At 48.1% G+C, this 22,670-nt stretch overlaps 1 protein-coding gene across 1 annotated transcript in view; it reads right to left on the bottom strand.

The window, feature by feature from the left end:
* The window catches only part of npr1a (natriuretic peptide receptor 1a), a 54,929-nt gene that overhangs the window by 8,623 nt on the left and 23,636 nt on the right, over positions 1-22,670 (bottom strand). Inside the window, exons 5-9 of the mRNA XM_077008402.1 lie at positions 18,920-19,055; positions 2,642-2,736; positions 2,351-2,486; positions 1,423-1,507; positions 96-216 (exon numbers count right to left, since the gene is read on the bottom strand). Of these exons, the coding sequence (XP_076864517.1) occupies positions 96-216; positions 1,423-1,507; positions 2,351-2,486; positions 2,642-2,736; positions 18,920-19,055 (573 nt within the window). The remainder of the gene's footprint in view (positions 1-95; positions 217-1,422; positions 1,508-2,350; positions 2,487-2,641; positions 2,737-18,919; positions 19,056-22,670) is intronic.

Genomic DNA, 22,670 nt, shown 5'->3' with positions numbered 1-22,670 from the left:
GTGTATGTATGAGAGAGAGACGGAGAGAGAGAGTGTCTGATGGTGTGTGGGCGCGTGTGTGTGTGTGTGTGTACTGTGCGTGTGTGTGGCCGCACCAGTGAGAGTGTGAGTCTGCTGCAGGCCCTGCGTAGCGTCTTGTCCAGGTTGCTCATCTGAATGTCCTCCCAGTAAACCCTCCACAGCTGGGCTGCCAGCTCGTTCTCCAGCTTTACCTTCCTGATGGACACAACGTGGCGGGTGAGAGAAACAGAGCGAGTGAAAGTAAAAGAAAAGAGAAACGTCAAAGAACAATGAAATCGTGTGTGTGTGTGTGTGAGAGAGAGAGAGAGAGAGAGGAGGAAGGACATGGCAGAAAGGAAGAGATGGAAAAGAAGAAGAACACCGTGTGGATGCAGCAAGGACACACACACACACACACACACACACACACACACACACACACACACACACACAAGGCAGTGGACACGTGTAGGACATGGGAAGACACTGGACACTCCGACTGAAAGTCAGCATCACTGAGTCAAGCTTACTATTGAACATGAGTTTATTTCATCTCAATAGCCCAGACGATATATGGGTGCTCACATTTCCAATCAAGCAGATATCTACTGAAACAGATATCTACACATAATTACACATTACTAGATGCTGTATATGAATAAACATTCTCTCAAGTTCAAGGCCAGTTATCTAACAACCACAAAAATACGTTTTCATAAAAAACAAATATACCCACCACCTGCTAATTTACTGCAAAGATAAACATCAGAAATCAACAATAAACATACATATTCACCACTCCATCAGGACAGTTACAGAAAGTCTGAGAGAATGAGAGCTTTTTTTAATGTCACGTTTATGATATTTTATGCAGGTCAATTATAGAAACGAGTCACTTCTAGTCACTGTCAGGCTGGGTTGGGGAGACATAAACATATTTAATTATCTAAGGGTTCGTGAGGGAACGTGTCCATGCAGTCCTCCTTTCCTAGTGCCATTTGTGAGCAAGCTCTCTGAGAAACCATCGGGAAATGGGGGGATGAGGTGGAGAGAGGGGGTGAAAGGGAAGTCAGAGAGAGAGAGAGAGAGAGAGAGAGAGAGAGCGAGCGCAGAAAGAGTATAGGGAAACAGCAGGGAAGAGAAAATGGGAGAGACACAAAACAAGGGGCGTGGGGGAGAAATTGAAATTTTGTAAGAGAAAATGATGGATTGGAAATATGACAAAGAGGGGTAAGAAAGAAAGACATAAGGAGAGTGAAAGAGAGAGATATATAGAGAGAGATAGATAGAGAGATAGAGAGAAGTGGGTGACAGTGAGAAAAAATAAGGGATCAAAGTGGAGAGAGTGTATCAGAATGTGAATTGTCCACAACAAGAAGCATTTGCAGTAACACCTACCCAGAGTCACGGGGCTCCACTAACCTGTAGATGAAGACTGTGACGGTGATGATGATGATGAAGATGAAGCAGACCACGACAGAGACCATCTGGTGCATGGTGACAGTTCCTGCAATGAAGAAAGGCCACACGCATGCAGCGTAACCACAGAACACATTCTCCTGATTTAGAAATGCACCCACAGAAATGTTTTAGAAGGTCAGTGCTGTCTGCTGCAGTATGATGGTCTGCTAACCCGGTCTGACACGGGCTGTCTGACTGTCCTGTTCTACAGATACTCTGGAATGGCCTCCTCACTACATGCCGTTGCTGTGGTTACCAGATGTTCGCCTCATCTACGGGTGGTACACTGAATAATGGAAAAAAACCCCAACAATATATTGATGTGAACTACATGATAAGGTGTAGGGTCAGGCAAAGCCCCCAGAACAGATTCAGCCTCTTCTGAACTGCACACACACTCATTCAACTTAACAACTCATCCGGAACGATTAACTATAGCTCTTTGTTGTCTACTTGGAAGTGTCTTATCTATGAATGAGATATGATTATCTTTGACTGTGGGTAGATGTTGGCACATGTCTGAAGACCCCATCGAGTGATCTCAGAGCCAGAACGGGACTCACACAGAGGAAACGGCTCCTACTCTGAGAGGGAGGAGGAAAGTCAAATGTGTTTTGCTCTCTGTGCTATAAAACCTCTCATAAAGGTACGATGGTGTTAATATCTGTCGAGTGGAAGACATTTGATGTGTTCTGTTCGGTAGACCCCTCTTAAAGCCCTCTAATCAGTGGTATGGGAGCATTATCATTTTAAAGTAACAACACTTGAAGTGCACCGTTTGTATCATTGTGTGTACTTCACCATTACATAACAATGCTGTGTGGAACATGGTGGGGGAGGGGCTAGTGCGGGGGGCGGGGCTAGTGTGGGGAGGGGGGGTGGTGCTTACGGGCAAGGCAGGAGGGCTTATCGTTCTTGAAGCCACACGGAGGGATGTCGGGTGGGGGAGAGCCCTTGGGCCAGTGTACCTTCATCCCTGCCTCTGGAACCATCTGTTTCACACTGCTGTTATACACAGACACAATCTGCAAACACACACACACACACACACACACACACACACTAGTTGCTGCTCAAATTATGGCTTTTATAGCCTCTACATGGCACCAAAACAGAACAAACATATTAAGCTGTGATAATACTGAGGAATGGTCATGCGTTCGAATGGAGGCCCCAGTACCTGATAGACTCCAGAGTCTGTGTCATTCATGTCCCAGAGCGCAAAGTCGATTTCTCGATCACCATTCTCATCCATCTGTACCAGGCCGGTCACACCTGTTCAGAGAGAAGAACAAGTCAGACAACAAGAAGAACAAGGCACTTTAATCCCGGCCAATGCTGCAAAATGATCATCCTGACATCTCTCATTTTGTTATCTGGAGAAACTGAAGCATGACTTTTGAAAGTCCATTAAATACAGTGACAAGTTTCCCATAATGTCTGACAGATCTGTGTAAACAACAGTTAATTTACATTTCCAACGCCGCATCAACATACCAAAACGGGAGACAGGCTTACACAAGACAAACAGCAGCAGATAAATTTGTGGAAAACAACACATAACAAAACCAAAACACCAACAAGCCCAAACGAGGCAGCACCAGGCCCACAGGAAGGAGGCTGGAAGGAGTTCTGGAATCATCCGTCACTGCGCCTGGATTCTTCTGCTCTGAGCGGTGAACAGGCAGTGACAGAAGGTCCATGCTTGCTCCCCAAATGCACGGCGCTCTGCCAGGGTGAGGCGCTAGCATCGCGGGCCCACGCTCACGACATGCCGAGAGCAAGTGAGTGAGGTGCTGTCAGAACCAACTGAGTTTAGTCCCCTCAGCAGGTGGCGAAGGAACCGCAGACCCACCCGCAAACATTGTAAGCACGTGGCCGAAATGACGAATAGCTTAATATATTTTAATTTTTGTTCCCTTGAAACATTTTGTTCAGCCCCACGCCGACACGTTCAAAACTTGACACACCGGACAGAGTGAATCATGAACCCGGCCGACCAAAGCACGTGTGCGCTGATATTCACGTGTGGATGATGAATCACATTTGTATGGGGTTATAATGCTGCCGAAATGTTGTAAGCAAACAGGACAAATATCATACTATTTGCAAGCACAACACAATTTACAAATGAAAAACACGACATACAAATACAAAACGCGGAAGTTGTAAATTCAAATGTGACTTTTCTAATCCATCACAAGTACAGTTGTATTTATTTGCAAATTATGACATGGGAATGTTTTTGTAAAACATATTGGTTAAGTGTGACGTATTAGAAAGTTTCTCAGCACTTGCTTGTTTGAAAGTCACATTTGAATTTACAACTATCGCATTTTTCATTTGTAAATTTTCACATGTAAGTTTGTTTGCAAATAGTGTGATATTTGCGGAATATGTCCTGTTTGTTTACAACGTTTTGGCAGCATTTTAACTCCATACATTTGCTTGACGGCGGCGGCTGCACTTGGAAATCGCAGGTGTAGCTAATCACACCTAAAATGGAGCAGGAGTGGCAGCGTACTTCGGCCCGCCTGCGCTGACCCCTGACAGGGCGGCTGTGTTAATTGACCCAGCCCCGCGGGCTGATTGCAGGGGCTCCCGGTAGACAGCGTCCGATCAGACAGCTCTGACAGCTGCCACGTTGGTGCAGTCAATCTCCTGCCACCTGCATCTCTCGCATGTCCGTCTGAAATGCAGCGAAACGGACAACACCTCTTATTATGGGAAGGTGTGCGTCAAAACCGCTGCAGCTATTTGGATGAATAATAAAGCAATATGGAAGATGGATGGGGAAAGGTAGAGAACAGGACTTTTAATTTAGGCCATCGATCCTTATTGTGTTGCAATTACAGTATGGAAATAGTAGCTATTACTATTACAGCTTGATATTAATGTTATATAGAATAGTTGCCAAAGACATTAATTAATAATGAGATAATTGCAAGAATTAATTAGGAGGTAATTATTTGTATTTGATGTAATTAAATTCCAGAAGGGCATTAAAAATGCCTGTATGTGTGCAAATAAGACCCGCTCATTATTAATGAAACCACGAGACAAAATAAAAGCATCCGTGGTGCGTATCTGCCTCCAGAATTTGATTAGCAGTTTCATATGAAATAAATACTGCAAGGCACTCATATCGTCCCTCGGGTGTTGGACGGAAAAGAGTTTTAACGATGCCATTTTCATTCACTGTCCGTTCAGAGGGGAGCGTCGTTAAAACACGGACTCCGCCCCCAGCTGCCAGATCTCTGGAGCGCTACTGATCAGGAGGCCTGAACCGGACACGCACAGAAGCCAAATCCCCCCACCCGCTCGTCGGGATTCGGATTCTGCGGCGCCAATTAAAGAAACAAACAGAAGAGATGAAGCTGGACGAATGCTGCCGTGGCAACCAACACCCCGGACAAATGAAACCGTGACTTCCGTGCGGCTTGTGGATTAATGCCACACCATAAACCTTCCCAGAAGTTCTCCAGTCACATGACACCAAACATGACAGTAGAATACTAATCAGTGTCGGAGCACGGGTGGTTGTCGTCACCATGGTTTCTCGACGCACTGCTGCTCTAGTAAATATCAGGCCAATTAGTGCGGGACTGGAGGAGAGACGGTAATGCCAGTCCTGCCAACCTGCTGTCGAAGCTTCACGTGAACACCAGTCAGCCGGAGTGGAGGGTGGGGGTGGGGGTGGGGGGTGGAGGGTGGGGGGTGGGGGGTGGAGGGTGGGGGTGGGGGGTGGGCGGTGAGAATAAGCCGGAGCGGAGTGTGAAGGTGAACCAGAGTAGGGGGTGAAAGTGGTTCAGTGGCTGCTGGGCCTGGGCGGAGGTTGGGGTTACAGAGGGGCCTCCACCTGCACCTCCACCTCCAGCACCAGCAGTAATCACTCATGGGAAGCAGCTCTGGGGCACTCTGTGTGTGTGTGTGTGTGTGTGTGTGTGTGTGTGTGTGTGTGTGGTCCGAACGAAGACGCAAGCGCTGTCACTTACACGCACACACACACACACACACACACACACACACACACACACACACACACACACACACACACACACACACACAGTAGATTGGTAAGTCCATTAAGCAGGTCCCAGCCTTTTATCAGAGCTGCAACCTGATGCCTGCTGTCAGGGCCACACTGCTACAGGGGCCAGTCCAAACGACCTCCTCCCTAATCACACCACGAGACAGAACCGAACTCCCAGCAGCACAGCTCACCTCTTCTGTCCTTCTGTGGAACCTCTGGTGTCATTTCAAATAAAAGATCACAAAAACAAAGTTCCAGTTGGATGATACACAAGCCTCTTACTCTTGCTTTCATCAACATGGACCCACTTCACCTCTCCTCTTGTGTAACATTTCATTACATTAGAATTAGGGATATATTCCTTACTTATTACTTTAACTGTATAAGAAAGAGGATGTTGTACTGCAGGAGGTTAAAGCAGTAACTGACTCACCCTTCTAATCTTGCTCTCTTTTCTTTACTCCGTCTCTCTAAGCCCAGTGCCTGGTTCTGGATTGTACTACATCTCAGATCTCCAATCCTAATCTGATTTAAAACACCTTGTTCAGTTAACCCTATAAGACCGATATATCACTTATGATAGATTCCTCTTTGAACTGTAAGTGCTTTAGAATGAAATAATAAGTATTAAAGGGTTTATCAAGGCTTTCAGTATAGAACCTGATTCTTACAGTCTGGTATGTTGGAGTTGAACCCCACAGGACGGTAGAGCCCCAGAACTCCAGAGGACCAGAACTCCAGAGGTCCAGATCATCAGAGGACCAGATCTCAGCTGTGAGAGGTTCCGGGCCCCTTGTTTGAGTGAACCACCCGTCTCTAAAGAATAACCCCCCTAACTGAAGCCATTTGTTGTAACATTTCTTGTTCATAAATAACCACAAGCATAATTTCATAATTGCAGCAGTATGGACATCTGTCCTGGTACACATCATCTACACATATGCAAACATGAAACCATATGCTTCCAAAAGCCCTGGAAAGCATCAGAATGTCATCACAGGGGCATTGTGGGTAACGAGTGAGGCATGGGAAGAGGCTTCATGCAGTGGGTTTGCTGGGGTGTGGGAACGGGTAAGGGTCTGTACTCTCAGACCTCGCAATCACACACACACACACACACACACACACACACACACACACACACACACAAATTCAGAGCCCAAACTCTCCATTACCATCTGTGAGTGGCTGAAATGTGCTCAAGTGTGCTCACATATAAAACGTCATATGACCGATGTCTCTGGACAGGTTTGACTGGCCTGTCCCCATCCAACCCACGAGGGACAGTGATGAAATGTCCAGCATCACCAGCACATCTGATGCCCTCACCGCAGTGGCACATCTATGAGCCGGAACCACATCAGGATCACAGCTGGGCTGACGCTGGGCTGTCAGCAGAGGCCCTGTGCTCAGAACCAGATCTTTGATTCATGTGGTTTGGAGTGGTTGACATTTTGCAAGGCTTCAAGATTTATTTGTGCAGTGCATTTCATACATAGGGCTAAAAAAAAAAAAGAACGTGCGTATGGAGTTTAAAAGGATAACGTCAAATTAAATAGACGTGTATATAATGGAAAACACAGTCTGCAGCTGTTCATCTGTGCCAAGTCTATGTTCACAGTGCCACAGGATTCTTTCTGTGCAAGTTTCCGTGTAAATATACTGCACACTTGCACATGGTCAATAATATCTTCCTGCTTGTGTCAATAATTCTCCATTTAACGATCACACAGAATTACAGTCTTGGACAGCAAGAGCCATTATGTTTTTTTTTTCACTGTTAGAGCCACAATAACAATTGTGACATGGCTATTGAATTCTTCAGAGCTGTACAGAGGGTGTCCGCTTTTATTTCTCTATTGACGGCTACTCTTTTGAAACAGCAGACCAAATATGAATCAGTCTCGCCTACGGAGCCTCGCTCTGATTGGCTGGCCTTTGTGAGGGTCGGCCTCGTTTCTTGTCTACTCAGTCCCCAAATACATCTCGGCTGAGGAGGCCGGTGTTCACGCTGTTAAACATCATGAAATATGCTGAACAGTGACTGTAGGACAGATTCATCTGATTCAGAATTAGGGCAACCACATACATGATTATTCAGTAGTTTCCTCTGTTCTCTTTATCATGAAACGGTTATGAGAGCATCTTGTAGAAAAGGTAAGAAAACGTGTCGTTTTAAGGCCTCCTGTGTGTGCTGGTTCTCCAGAGGGACCTAGTGTGCATTTGCAGGTCGATAAGGCTATCGCAGTGACTGCTGAACGCGTGTATTTACTGCTGAGCACGGCTGGTTAGGGGCTCCGAGGAAACCTGACACAGGCTCCTGTGAAATGGACAGTGGATGCAGCAGGGAGAGAAGGTGGAGGAGACCATCCTGCCGTGGGCCCCAGCCCACACCGAGGGTGTGGTTAACACCACCATCATCCAGCACAACCAAACAGCAGCCTGGGTCCTGAATGCTCCATAAACTCTAAAAGCTCTCGGCATATAAGCTCAAATAAATAAAAAAAAACACCAATTCTTTCCCTTAATTCTCTTTGCTAATATTAGACGTTCCTTGGTAGTTGGCTACCGTTAAACGTTTCACACGTGTAAGGGGAGGGGGCGAACGCTGCTTCGGTGGTCGTGACGAGAGCGCTCCTTAGAGCGGCGGATCAAATTCGAGGTCCTGCGAAATCACAGCTGGCGGTACAGGAGCAGGCTGCCCTCTGTGACACAGGAAAGGGAGAGGCCACCGCAGGAAGCGCCGAACACTGGCCGGAGCCTCAGCCGCTAGCCGATCTCCAGCGGCGTGAGGGGGGGGGCGACGGCCGGCCGCCGATCTCCCCCCCGAGTGAGGGTCTGGGGCGGGAGGAAGAGGATGGGGCAGGGAACATGGGTGGAGGAGAAGGATCCTCTGGAGAGGGAGCACGAGGAACGGGTGTTGAGGACGGGCGGTGCAGGTGGTGTTCATGGCTACAGGATGTCCTCATCGCAGAGCTGGAGGGGGGGGGGCGCACTACAATGTCCACCTACTGGGATCAGCTTGTGATGAAATCTGAGAGAGGTCAACACCGCTGGGTAGCACCACTAGAAAGATGATCCATTTGACTCGAGCAGACCGCAGACACAGAGGGAGAGAAAGAAGAAAGAGAGGGAGAGGGGGAGTCGATAGATTTCAGTCACAGGGAGGCTAAGGCTGGCATTGCAACCCAGTGAAAATAATTACACAGCCGTGTAACTCACTAACAGGAGACGAATTTGTTTAAAACCCCTAATTACATTGACACTCCCATGACCAAGTAGCACCACAATCTTCATCTCTTCACTAGTTTCTTCACTAGATTATGACCATATGGAGAGATTAAAGGGCATTTACATCTAGACTACAACCACAGTGATGTTCATATGATTTCCTTATTTCAATGAAGAGTAAGTAATTGGACAGTTGGCTCCACAGCTGTTTCTTTGCCAGCTGTGAGTCGCTGCTTCACTAGTTCCTGCTCGAGAGGGTTGGCAGAAGGTCTGGAGGTGGTTCTGGAAGTGACACTGGCATCTGGAGGCCACTGATGTTGTTTCTCAACAGGAGGCCCAGAGGAGCGTCAGTGCCAGTAATTCAGACCATCGCTGCATGTCGTTAAAAGCAACACTCCTCCCCACTGGTGGGAACAGAGTGCTCTCTTCTGGAAGGTTCCAGCGTCATTCTCTCTCTAAAATGCAAATGGATGGGGGACTCCCCATGCTGCTAGCCAATGAATGATCCCAAATGAAACGAGAGTTAAAGAGAGTGGGAAAGGGGGTGGGGGTAATGCTAGTACCTCAGGCTTTCATGAGATGCCCCAGGTTACCTCACAGTGAGAGGTTCTGAGCTGAGGGATTGAACACTAATTGTTAACACATGCTGGGGTTCGGGGCTAAGGACCTGAGCACAAGAGCTTAACCAGAGGTGGGCCAAAGGCCAAACAAACCCAGACCCAAATCTAGCCTTAAACCCAGTCCCAAATGCAGTCCCAAATCCAGCTCCAAACCCATCCTCAAACTCAGTCCCAAACCCAGTCCCAAACCCAGTCCTAAACCCAGTCCTAAACCCAGTCCCAAACACAGTTCCAAACCCAGCCCCAAACCCATCCCCAAACCCATCCCCAAACCCAGTCCCAAACCCATACCCAAACCCAGTCTCAAACCCAGTCCCAAACCCAGTCCCAAACCCACCACCAAACCCATTTCTAAGCCCAGTCCTAAAACCAGTCCCAAATCCAGCTCCAAACCCATACCCAAACCCAGTCCTAAACCCAGCCCCAAACCCATTCTCAAACCCAGTCCCAAACCCAGTCCCAAACCCATCCCCAAACCCAGTCCTAAAGCCTGCTTTATACCTCCGGACACGGACGAATTTCGTCCGTCCGTACCAAACGTAGCCTCCGTAGGGGGTCACTATACCTCTTTCCGTTTCCAACGTTGTTATGATTTTTAAAAATACATCCTCTAGAGGGCAGTATAGTCAAATTTCCAGCACCGGCGCACCAGCAATCTCCTCCCAGCTGTTTTTGCATCGCTGTTTATCGCGATGACCTGGCACCGTAGCAGAATGTAGCCTCTAACCAACTCGCAAAGTTTCTCTTCTAACTCGAGCGTCATTTTTTAAAGTCCAGTACTCTTCTTCATTGATTTTCCCGAATTGGTGTACGTCCGATGCTTCTGACTCTCTACTGCCCCCTGATTTCCGGTTTATATTGCTCCGTTACTACGGATTCGTAAGCGCTCTGGCAACGGACCCACTGACGGATGAAACGACCTCCGGAACCGGACGAAAGGGTCCGTATCCGTAATTACCGTAGGGTGTGAATGGGCCTTTAGCCCGGTCCTAAAACCAGTCCCAAACCCAGCTCCAAACCCAGTCCCAAACCCAGTCCTAAACCCAGTCCCACACCCAGCTATGAACACATGAACCTACTATGGCCCAGCCAGCACACATAGCCACACTACCAAATCCAACGTGCTGTTTTCTCCACAGTTCTGAGTAGAGCAAATACAATCACCCATGTAATCACACAAGAGACAGTTCGGGATGGCTTGTAATAACAGCCTCCGTCAAGTGCCAAATCTCAGAATGGCAACGTAGTTTCAAACCAAGTGACTCAGCCCTGCAACTGTCTTTATTCTGCCAAATCACACATTACTCTAAAATGGCCGGAAGCTCCTCAGATCCACCACACAAATCCAAAGAGACTCAATCAGCACTAGGCAGCTGTGCGGTGCCCATACATATTTGTAACGCAATTATTACGGCGTTACTAAAGTGCTAAGTTATTGCATTATTGAATTATTGACATGTAAATGTCAATAGCAGCTGACTAAAACTCCAAATTGCTTTCTCATTCAGTGGCACAATAGTGCATACAAAAGGTCATAAAACAACCCTGAACCATAAACAAATATTAAATGATAACACACATATTAAATCCATAAACAAGTAAACAGTGCTTACGAACCTTGTTACAATTCAAAAAGGGCACTTACATTGCTAAATATAAGAAACAAAAAAATAATATCTCAATATATAGCATACCAAGACACCACAGAGCATAACAGGAAACAGTGCTACACGTATCGTATGCAGTGACAGTTGTTTGTTTTTTTGTCAACAGAAAGCATTCAAGGTCTTGTGCAAGCAAACACCGATTCTGTGTATTCATTTTGTCCTATTATTTCCCCTGGTTATTGCAGGTTCAGTGACAAACTGCTCAGAATTGCATTTGGCGACGTGGTGAATATAGGAACGTCTTTCAGGTTTAATCCTGAAGGATTATTCAGACGACTGCAAACGACGGTCCGAGGCTCATTACGGAGCTGGCGTGTGGCTTTTCGCCAAAGCAGTTTTGCGTACAAGCAGTGAAATGAAAGAAAAGGCTTTGGACCACACTACTGTCATCGAGGTGGCGTGAAAATCCAGATTCCAAATACTGTGATTTAGCAGACACGTTTTTCCAATTGAAATGCCCAGTTCTGATTTCCTACACTGCTATTTCCTGGGCCGTTTTACTTGATAGTTACACTTCCAAATAACGTTGAACAAAAACATGCTGTGTCTGAAATCTGAAGTCACAGTTATTTTCATCTGGTTTGCACCAAGCTGTAAATGTTAGCTGGATCCATATAATATACATTTATATTGTAAATGAACTTATAAATACTGTTTGTGCAAACACTTATGAATATACCTTAAACTGACATATATGATTTTTTCTCGAAAGACACAAAATATCCAGACAATGCTATAAACAAATCGAATCAAAACAAACTAACTAACCACGCTGCTGAGAACGCGGCAGGACTGCAGAGGACCAGATGACACCAGGATAGAAGGTGTCCTTTCACAGCAAACCTGATCCATATGCTTTACACTACAAGCTCTTGACCTAGGTTCTTATTTTAGAGCATGATACAGATACCAGGGTTCCATGGACTAAAGAGATTTAAAGTGTGGTTTAGGGTGATCTCAGTTCCATGTGTGTACTGTGCGAATGAGAATGCTTTGGAATTTGAGCTTATGGTTTGTAAATGTTTGTTAATTCTGCACTGGGCTTTGTGGCTATGCATCTGAGACAAATTAAAAAACTGTAAGAAAAGTATTTTGTGTAAACACAAAATAAATTGAATACAGAAATCAGCTATCATCATAGTAACAAAAAGGAAAGAGACAGACAGAGAGAGAAAGAGAGAGAGAGAGAGAGAGAGAGAGAGAGAAAGCACTTAAAGAAATGGAAGTTCAGTATCGGTACTCTCTGAGGGAAATCGAGCAGGCAGACATAAGAGCGTGTGTGAGTGTCGGTGTCTTTATTAAATCCCCCCATACCACATGAGGTCTTTGGCTGCACTGTACAATTGTGTTGGTTAGTGTGTTTGGGATTTTATTAAGAGATTAACAGGGCCTCACCACAAACCCCAACAAACATCTTAGGACCGAGAAATGTCAACGCACATGTCAAAGACCTACATGGACATATGCACTGTAAACAGAAGCACACGTTTTTTGTTTTTCATGTCACAGTTGAACGAATACTTCCTGTATTGCTGCTCCAGCTCACCCTGACGTTCTGCAGCAGGCTTGAGAGGTTTGGTCCTCCAGCCCAGTCAGAGCTGGACACTAGAACTATCCTTCCCTTCAGCAGAACATCGTAATATACCGAAGCCGATATTTTTCTCATCCCTCTCTAATCAGGGGCTCGTTGACTCAAGGGTTAGTCAGCTGGTGCGTCACGGAGAGAGAGCAGTCACGGTCATGGCAACCGTGGAAGGATGGAGGTGAGACTGTGAGAGTTCCTCACAGGTGAAAGAGTTAAAGAGTGAGTCAAGCGGAGGAGGAGGAGGAGGAGGAAGAGGAGGGTGAACGCAGGGGGGAGAGACGGGAGAGCGTGGATGAGTTGCACGGCGTCGAGGCCCAGAGAGAAACGCTGTGAGTGAAAGGAGAGGAAGCTGAAAGGAAAAGACAGCGGAAGCGAAAAGAGGAGGAAGCCGTTGAGCTCAGAAGGAGAGGAGGGTTGGTGACAGGCTTGGAGAGAGACCCAGATGCTATAGATAAACAGATGCCTTATTCTGGGTTTATTAGATTCCCCTCTCCAGTTACACACACACACACACACACACACACACACAAAATTATAGCTGTTACAGCGAATGAATGATGGAGATGAGGAAGGAGGAAGAGCAGGCTGGATGAACAGAACAGAAAGACAGAGGAGAGCGAGACGCCAGAGACGCAAGAGACATGATGGAAGGAGTGATGGAAGCGATCAGAGGAAAACTGATCAGAGAGTGTGAGTAAGAGAGGCTGGGGTGAGGCGCGTCGTGTCAGGCAGGTCCGGTCCACCTCATTAGGGCTTGGTGTTGAAGGATGTGCTTTACTTCACACACATCCACGCCAGTTAAAAAGCAGCAATCAGACAAGATCCCATTCAGAGCTCAAACGCTGTAGTCGCCAGCACACATCGTCAGTCAGTATGCATGATTTCCTCTACATTACAAAACGTAGCCAGCAAGCTTGGCTGATGTGTCTCTCTCTGTCTTAAATCTTTCGGTTTCTGCCTGTCTCTCTCACCAGAGTCCATAATGGACTATTAAGCAAGCTCAGGGGACGGCACCCCACAAATTACTCTGGCCTGGTGTCCTGTTGCTCAGCTCTCTGTGCGGTCTGTGCCTGTTCTGGGCCCAGGTGTGGTTCTGTGGGACAGGAGTGACCCAGAAGGCACTGTGATTGGATTTGGCCATGGCAACACAGCAGGGGTTGGATTTGAGCAGGTGGAGCACAAAGAAAAGCAGGAAGTGAACAGGGGAGTGTAGAGATGAAGATAGTGGGTCACTCCTAGAAAATAATGGGATGGGGAGGGGCTAGGGGAATGGGAGGAGCCAGGAGCTTATAGGCATTAAGCCTGGACTGGTCAACATCATGACTTCAGAGTGCATTCAGTGTGCAGTCCATAATAACCCCTATCAGAGTGAGGATGTGAAGGAACAAATACACTAATTCAATGAAGAATTTCAGACACTGGGCTTCAAAATATCTCACATTATATACCAACCAAACCACTAATGAACCGGGCTAACCAAACAACCAAGATAACCAAACCAACAAATGAACCTGGCTAACCAAACCAACCAATGAACCAGGCTAACCAAACAACCAAGATAACCAAACCAACCAATGAACCTGGCTAACCAAACCAACCAATGAACCAGGCTAACCAAACCAACCAATGAACCAGGCTAACCAAACAACCAAGATAACCAAACCAACCAATGAACCTGGCTAACCAAACCAACCAATGAACCAGGCTAACCAAACAACCAAGATAACCAAACCAACCAATGAACCTGGCTAACCAAACCAACCAATGAACCAGGCTAACCAAACAACCAAGATAACCAAACCAACCAATGAACCTGGCTAACCAAACCAACCAAAGAACAGGACTAACCAAACAACCAAGATAACCAAACCAACCAATAAACCAGACTAACCAAACCAACCAAAGAACCGGGCTAACCAAACAACCAAGATAACCAAACCAACCAATGAACCAGACTAACCAAACCAACCAAAGAACCGGGCTAACCAAACAACCAAGATAACCAAACCAACAGAGCCAGTGCAGGATTATCCCCCATCTTGCTGCATATTTGATTCATCACTAAGCAGTGGTGGAATACTAATGGAGTTCTTGTTATGTAATTGTTATGTTATGTAGGACCGGTGAAAAGCACTGGTGTGAATATGATTAACATGTTTAAATGGTGACGTGGTCAGTGAGAGGGGATGAACAATCAGATGTGTGAGGATGTAGAGGGGAGTGAGGATGTAGAGGGGAGTGAGGATGGATGTAGAGGGGAGTGAGGATGTGGAGGGGAGTGAGGATGTAGAGGGGAGTGAGGATGTAGAGGGGAGTGAGGATGGATGTAGAGGGGAGTGAGGATGTGGAGGGGAGTGAGGATGTAGAGGGGAGTGAGGATGGATGTAGAGGGGAGTGAGGATGTAGAGGGGAGTGAGGATGGATGTAGAGGGGAGTGAGGATGTAGAGGGGAGTGAGGATGGATGTAGAGGAGAGTGAGGATGTAGAGGGGAGTGAGGATGGATGTAGTGGAGAGTGAGGATGTGGAGGGGAGTGAGGATGTGGAGGGGAGTGAGGATGTAGTGGAGAGTGAGGATGTAGAGGGGAGTGAGGATGTGGAGGGGAGTGAGGATGTAGAGGAGAGTGAGGATGTAGAGGAGAGTGAGGATGTAGAGGGGAGTGAGGATGTGGAGGGGAGTGAGGATGTGGAGGGGAGTGAGGATGTAGAGGAGAGTGAGGATGTAGAGGGGAGTGAGGATGGATGTAGAGGGGAGTGAGGATGTAGAGGAGAGTGAGGATGTAGAGGGGAGTGAGGATGTAGAGGGGAGTGAGGATGTAGAGGAGAGTGAGGATGTGGAGGGGAGTGAGGATGTAGAGGAGAGTGAGGATGTAGAGGGGAGTGAGGATGTAGAGGAGAGTGAGGATGTGGAGGGGAGTGAGGATGTAGAGGAGAGTGAGGATGTAGAGGGGAGTGAGGATGGATGTAGAGGGGAGTGAGGATGTGGAGGGGAGTGAGGATGTGGAGGGGAGTGAGGATGTGGAGGGGAGTGAGGATGTGGAGGGGAGTGAAGATGGATGTGGAGGGGAGTGAGGATGTAGAGGAGAGTGAGGATGTAGAGGAGAGTGAGGATGTAGAGGGGAGTGAGGATGTAGAGGGGAGTGAGGATGTAGAGGGGAGTGAGGATGTAGAGGGGAGTGAGGATGTGGAGGGGAGTGAGGATGTAGAGGAGAGTGAGGATGTGGAGGGGAGTGAGGATGTGGAGGGGAGTGAGGATTTATTCAAACTCCCGCTGCTCACCACTTACAGTTCACACAGAACAACCTCTTACTGTGTTTTTTTAAGTGCTATTTGACAAAGAATTTGTGTACTACTCCCCCTCAAAATGCGCATGCACACACACACACACACACACACACACACACACACACACACACACACACACACACACACACACACACAGCTACAGCAAGCGGGACCTCCTACTGCTCCTGCTGGTGAAAGCATGAGACTGGCCTGCTGGGACTGCCACTGCGTGGGTTTCTCCTAAAGGCAGCTATGGGAGGAGATGCTACACAGCGTGAACATCAGAGCGCCGTCTCCCACAGAACAACAGGCTGGGAAAACCACGAAGCCATCGTCCTGTTACAGTCCACCGGCTCCGGGATGGAAGGGTCCCGTTTGGTCCCGTTTGGTCACGCTAGCAGCGTCACGCAGTCATTTCCACAAGGACACCTGCAGAATGCCACCCGACCCAGTGATCTCACACAGGCAATTAGGTCCACAAGCCAAGCCAGCAATGGGCTGCTTCAGAGCCGCCTCTGATTGGACGAGCCGCACGGGAAGCCCCAAGATAAACTCCCAGGCTGCACTTCCATTTAAAGAACAATCTAGAAGTCTCATGGTTGAACAAAACAGCAGCTACATTGTCACTTACAATGGGACACACTCAGCAGCCGAGAGAGGAATAATGAGAACCTTAACCTAAAATCCAGTCGTGTTTTTGACTTGTCAAATCCAGTCAGGATTGTACATTAGTCTTAATACTCTAATTCCAACAAGCAGACAAGTTGGTAGCCATTTGCACTCTGAATTATTCATAAAACCGCTTGTCACAGTTTCTACTTACTTAATCCACTTAATGCATTATACATACCCCTTTACTTAATATGTTTTATGGTGCATAGTTTCATTAAACAAAAAAAATGATGCATACAAGGTTCCCTTTAACCTGAAGCTGTTAGTTAAATTAACCGTATAGTAAGACACAGCACTTTGTGTGTAAATGTAGAAAACTTGTCTTCTGCTACTCACAACACTCTCACTCTTTAGAGGTAAGTACTGTTGTATTTCTCTTCAGGCAGCCGTATTTGGACTTGTCCGTTCCTCATGGACTACAGATGGATTTAATCTGCCCCTGTTTATGATTATGTGTTGCTGTTCATGGCCAAAGCTGGCACACGCGTGTGGTGTGTCCAGCATGTGTTTTGTGTTGTGTTGACGTGTGGCGTGTGGTGTTTAATGTGTGGTGTGTAGTGTCTGGCGTGTAATGTGTGGTGTGTAATATGTGGCGCGTTGGTGTGAGGTGTGCGGCGTATTGGCGTCTGATATGTAGTGTGTGGTGTTTAATGTGTGGTGTGTAGTGTCTGGCGTGTAATGTGTGGTGTGTAATATGTGGCGCGTTGGCGTGAGGTGTGCGGCGTATTGGCGTGTGATATGTAGTGTGTGGTGTTTAATGTGTGGTGTGTAGTGTCTGGCGTGTAATGTGTGGTGTGTAATATGTGGCGCGTTGGTGTGAGGTGTGCGGCGTATTGGCGTGTGATATGTAGTGTGTGGTGTTTAATGTGTGGTGTGTAGTGTCTGGCGTGTAATGTGTGGTGTGTAATATGTGGCGCGTTGGCGTGAGGTGTGCGGCATATTGGCGTGTGGTATGTAGTGTGTGGCATGCGGTATGTAGTGTGTGGTGTTTAATGTGTGGTGTGTAGTGTGTAATGTCTGGCATGTAATGTGTGGTGTGTAAAATGTGACACGTTTGCGTGAGGTGTGGCGTGTGGTATGTAGTGTGTGGCGTGTGGTATGTAGTGTGTGGCGTGTTGGCGTGTGGTATGTAGTGTGTGGCATGTTGGCGTGTGGTATGTAGTGTGTGGCGTGTGGTATGTAGTGTGTGGCATGTTGGTGTGTGGTATGTAGTGTGTGGCATGTTGGTGTGTGGTATGTAGTGTGTGGCGTGTGGTATGTAGTGTGCGGCGTGTTGGCGTGTGGTATGTCGTGTGTGGCGTGTGGTATGTAGTGTGCGGCGTGTTGGTGTGTGGTATGTCGTGTGCGGCGTGTTGGCATGTGGTATGTAGTGTGTGGTGTGTTGGATGTAGTGTGTGGCATGTTGGCATGTGGTATGTAGTGTGTGGCGTGTGGTATGTAGTGTGCGGCGTGTTGGCGTGTAGTATGTAGTGCGTGGTGTGTTGGATGTAGTGTGTGGCATGTTGGCATGTGGTATGTAGTGTGTGGCGTGTGGTATGTAGTGTGCGGCGTGTTGGCGTGTGGTATGTCGTGTTGGCGTGTGGTATGTAGTGTGTGGTATGTAGCGTGTTGGTGTGTGGTATGTAAATGTAAATGTGCTATATTTTGTCAATTGTGATTTTTTACACCCCAATCAAAATTTGTCCTCCGCTTTTAACCCATCTGTGCAATCAGAACACACACACACACACACACTAGTGATTACTAGGGGGCTGTGGATCACACATGCCCATAGCGGTGGGCACCCGGGGAGCAGTTGGCGTTAGGTGCCTTGCTCAAGGGCACTTCAGTCATGGCCTCAGGTCTGGGAATTGAACCCACGACCCTCCGGTCACAAGACCAGTTCCCTGCACCTATGTAGTGCACCTATGACTGCACCTATGTAGTGTGTGGCGTGTGGTATGTAGTGTGTGGTGTGAGGTGTGCGGCGTGTTGGTGTGTGGTATGTAGTGTGTGGCATGAGGTGTTCGCCGTGTTGGTGTGTGGTATGTAGTGTGTGGCGTGAGGTGTGCGGCGTGTTGGTGTGTGGTATGTCGTGTGTGGCGTGTGCTATGTAATGTGCGGCGTGTTGGTGTGTGGTATGTGGCGTGTGGTATGTCGTGTGTGGCGTGTGGTATGTAATGTGTGGCGTGTTGGTGTGTGGTAGGTGGCATGTGGTATGTCGTGTGTGGCGTGTGGTATGTCGTGTGTGGCGTGTGGGTGTGTGGTATGTAGTGTGTGGTATGTGGCATGTGGTATGTAGTGAGTGGCGTGTTGTATGTCGTGTGTGGCGTGTTGGTGTGTGGTATGTGGCGTGTGGTACGCTCGTGTGCGGGCTGCAGGACTGACCGTGGAAAGTGCGGTTCCACATCTTCTTGGTGACGGCGTGACCTGGTGGTTGCAGGCCGGACTGGTTCATGGTTTCGTTCAGGGCGTGAGAGTACAACAGCATGCCGTCATGGAACCCTCCAGAAATCAGGTTCATCTGGAGAGAGAGCAGAGGATGCTACATTACCCCTGAACTGCAACAGCTGTCACTTTACCTCTGAGTCTCTTAAAATACCACTAACTGATCTCACAGCATGAGTTACGAGAGTGAAGGATGAGGATCTGGATCTAGCAGTGGCTCACTCGCAATCAACAGTTGGGGAGGTAACTGTGCTTGTTTAACTGCCCCCAGCGAACTGCCTGCCCTGGGCTCCTCTGCTCAGCTGTGGCCATCTGCAGCGTGCTTTATGCACGCGGCCGCCTCTCACTACAGTGTTTGGTCTCCTCACTCCTCTCTGCTCCTGCTCTCATCACTACAGTGTTTGGTCTCCTCACTCCTCCCTGTTCCTGCTCTCATCACTACAGTGTTTGGTCTCCTCACTCCTCTCTGTTCCTGCTCTCATCACTACAGTGTTTGGTCTCCTCACTCCTCCCTGTTCCTGCTCTCGTCACTACAGTGTTTGGTCTCCTCACTCCTCCCTGTTCCTGCTCTCGTCACTACAGTGTTTGGTCTCCTCACTCCTCCCTGTTCCTGCTCTCATCACTAGTGTTTGGTCTCCTCACTCCTCTCTGTTCCTGCTCTCATCACTACAGTGTTTGGTCTCCTCACTCCTCTCTGTTCCTGCTCTCATCACTACAGTGTTTGGTCTCCTCACTCCTCCCTGTTCCTGCTCTCATCACTACAGTGTTTGGTCTCCTCACTCCTCCCTGTTCCTGCTCTCATCACTACAGTGTTTGGTCTCCTCACTCCTCTCTGTTCCTGCTCTCATCACTACAGTGTTTGGTCTCCTCACTCCTCCCTGTTCCTGCTCTCATCACTACAGTGTTTGGTCTCCTCACTCCTCTCTGTTCCTGCTCTCATCACTACAGTGTTTGGTCTCCTCACTCCTCCCTGTTCCTGCTCTCATCACTACAGTGTTTGGTCTCCTCACTCCTCTCTGTTCCTGCTCTCATCACTACAGTGTTTGGTCTCCTCACTCCTCTCTGTTCCTGCTCTCATCACTACAGTGTTTGGTCTCCTCACTCCTCCCTGTTCCTGCTCTCGTCACTACAGTGTTTGGTCTCCTCACTCCTCTCTGTTCCTGCTCTCATCACTACAGTGTTTGGTCTCCTCACTCCTCTCTGTTCCTGCTCTCATCACTACAGTGTTTGGTCTCCTCACTCCTCCCTGTTCCTGCTCTCATCACTAGTGTTTGGTCTCCTCACTCCTCCCTGTTCCTGCTCTCATCACTAGTGTTTGGTCTCCTCACTCCTCCCTGTTCCTGCTCTCATCACTACAGTGTTTGGTCTCCTCACTCCTCTCTGTTCCTGCTCTCGTCACTACAGTGTTTGGTCTCCTCACTCCTCCCTGCTCCTGCTCTCATCACTACAACATTTGGTCTTTCATCACGTCCCACTGCATTCCCAGGTAAATGCCGGTGGTGAACAAGGAAAGAAAAAAGACCACAAAACACTGAACCATTTCACAATCTGAAATGGCTGAGGAACCCCAAATTACACAGCAACCCGGTGAGCGCAAACATATGTCTCTATGATCATTTTCTTCATTTTGCTTCAGTGTTTGCCTGAGGAACACGAAGTCGGCATAAACAGGCCTTGAAGTGCTTATCTCCAAAGTGCCTGGTGAAAGTGCATTATCTCCTAAAAGGCTTCGGAAACGAACACTACTGCACGTGGAGGTACCAAGAGGGCCGTGACACTCTCACCGTGGTCGAAGCTTAAAGTGTCTGGATTAAACCCCCAACACTCAGAGTGTCTGGATTAAACCCCCAACCACACTCAGAGTGTCTGGATTAAACCCCCAACCACACTCAGAATGTCTGGATTAAACCCCCAACCACACTCAGAGTGTCTGGATTAACCCCCTAGCACTCAGAGTGTCTGGATTAAACCCCCAACCACACTCAGAATGTCTGGATTAAACCCCTAGCACTCAGAGTGTCTGGATTAAACCCTCTGCACTCAATAGTGTCTGGATTAAACCCTCTGCACTCATAGTGTCTGGATTAAACCCTCTGTACTCATAGTGTCTGGATTAAACCCCCTGCACTCATAGTGTCTGGATTAAACCCTCTACACTCTCATAGTGACTGGATTAAACCCTCTACACTCTCATAGTGTCTGGATTAAACCCTCTGCACTCAGGCTTTGGATGACTGCAGCAAGCTAGTGCCACTGTCAGCTGGACATCACCTACAGACCTATGCACAGCCCAGAGGAAGTTACCTCATAACGCCTCCCCACTCCAAACACATCATCGCACTCGTACGAGGGCATAACGCAGAGGAACAACGCATCTCGTGCACGACAGTGAACTCCGTGATCCAGTGATCACCGAGTAACAGAGGCCATCGGTGAATTTGTGACGAGGCCAGCTATTTATGCTAGCTTTTGGTTTGGTTCTGGTTGCTAAGGGTGAGACTGTGGGAAGACCCAGGCAACAGCCGCATGGCAACAGGGTCCGAATCCTTCCTGTGCTACCTACTGCACCATTCGGGCTGGACATGTGACGGCGGGGATGCACACAGACAGGCGATGCACACAGACAGGCGATGCACACAGACAGGTGATGCACACAGACAGGCGATGCACACAGACAGGTGATGCACACAGACAGGCGATGCACACAGACAGGTGATGCACACAGACAGGCGATGCACACAGACAGGTGATGCACAAAGACAGGCGATGCACAAAGACAGGCGATGCACACAGACAGGCGATGCACACAGACAGGTGATGCACACAGACAGGCGATGCACACAGACAGGCGATGCACACAGACAGGCGATGCACAAAGACAGGCGATGCACACAGACAGGTCTTGACGGAACCGGCGCGGTGATGTCGAGGAAAGGAATGAATCGGAAAACAGGGAGATTGGGGGGGGGGGGGGGGGGGTTGCTATAGCAACCGTAGACAGGGTTCTGACAGCTGCTGTGTGGACTCATCCACGCTGAACATGTGTATATGACAGAGAGAGGGAAAGAGAAAGAGGGAGTGAAAAGAGAAAGAGAGAGAGCTAGAGATAGAGTGAGATACAGTGCTTACAGGTATTTAGAGATAGTGGCAAACCTACGAGATGATGCTAAATAAGAGGAGTGAATCCTCAGACATGAGCAGAAACGGCAACATTAACATCTACTAGATGACACACGATGACAGAGGAACGTGAATGTGCGGAATCAGCAGGAGGGATCATGGGAAGAATAACAGCAGGCACACGACTCGGCACTGAGAATGTGACTGTGGCTGACTGTGGTTGACTCTCGCATGTCCCTGACTGTGGCTGACTGTTGTGACTCTCGTTTGCCCGTGACTGTGGCTGACTGGCTGGCTGTGGTTGACTGTGGTTGACTCTCCTATGTCCCTGACTGTGGCTGACTGTGGCTGACTGTTGTGAATGTTGTGACTCTCTGCCCCTGCCCTTCCTCCCCTCCATATACATGCCGAACTTGTAAAGTCTTGCATAGCTGCTGTGCTGACGGCTGGATCCTGACATTTCCTGACACTCGATTACCCATATGTTCTATTCTCAGCTACCTCTCCCTCCCTCCCTGTTTCTCTCTCCCTCTTTTTTCCTCTCTCTCTCTCTCTCTCTCTCTCTCTCTCT

The sequence above is a fragment of the Brachyhypopomus gauderio genome, chromosome 6 (genome assembly GCF_052324685.1).
Source record: "Brachyhypopomus gauderio isolate BG-103 chromosome 6, BGAUD_0.2, whole genome shotgun sequence".
Lineage (NCBI taxonomy): Eukaryota > Metazoa > Chordata > Actinopteri > Gymnotiformes > Hypopomidae > Brachyhypopomus > Brachyhypopomus gauderio.
This window is presented reverse-complemented; position numbering and strand designations above follow the sequence as displayed.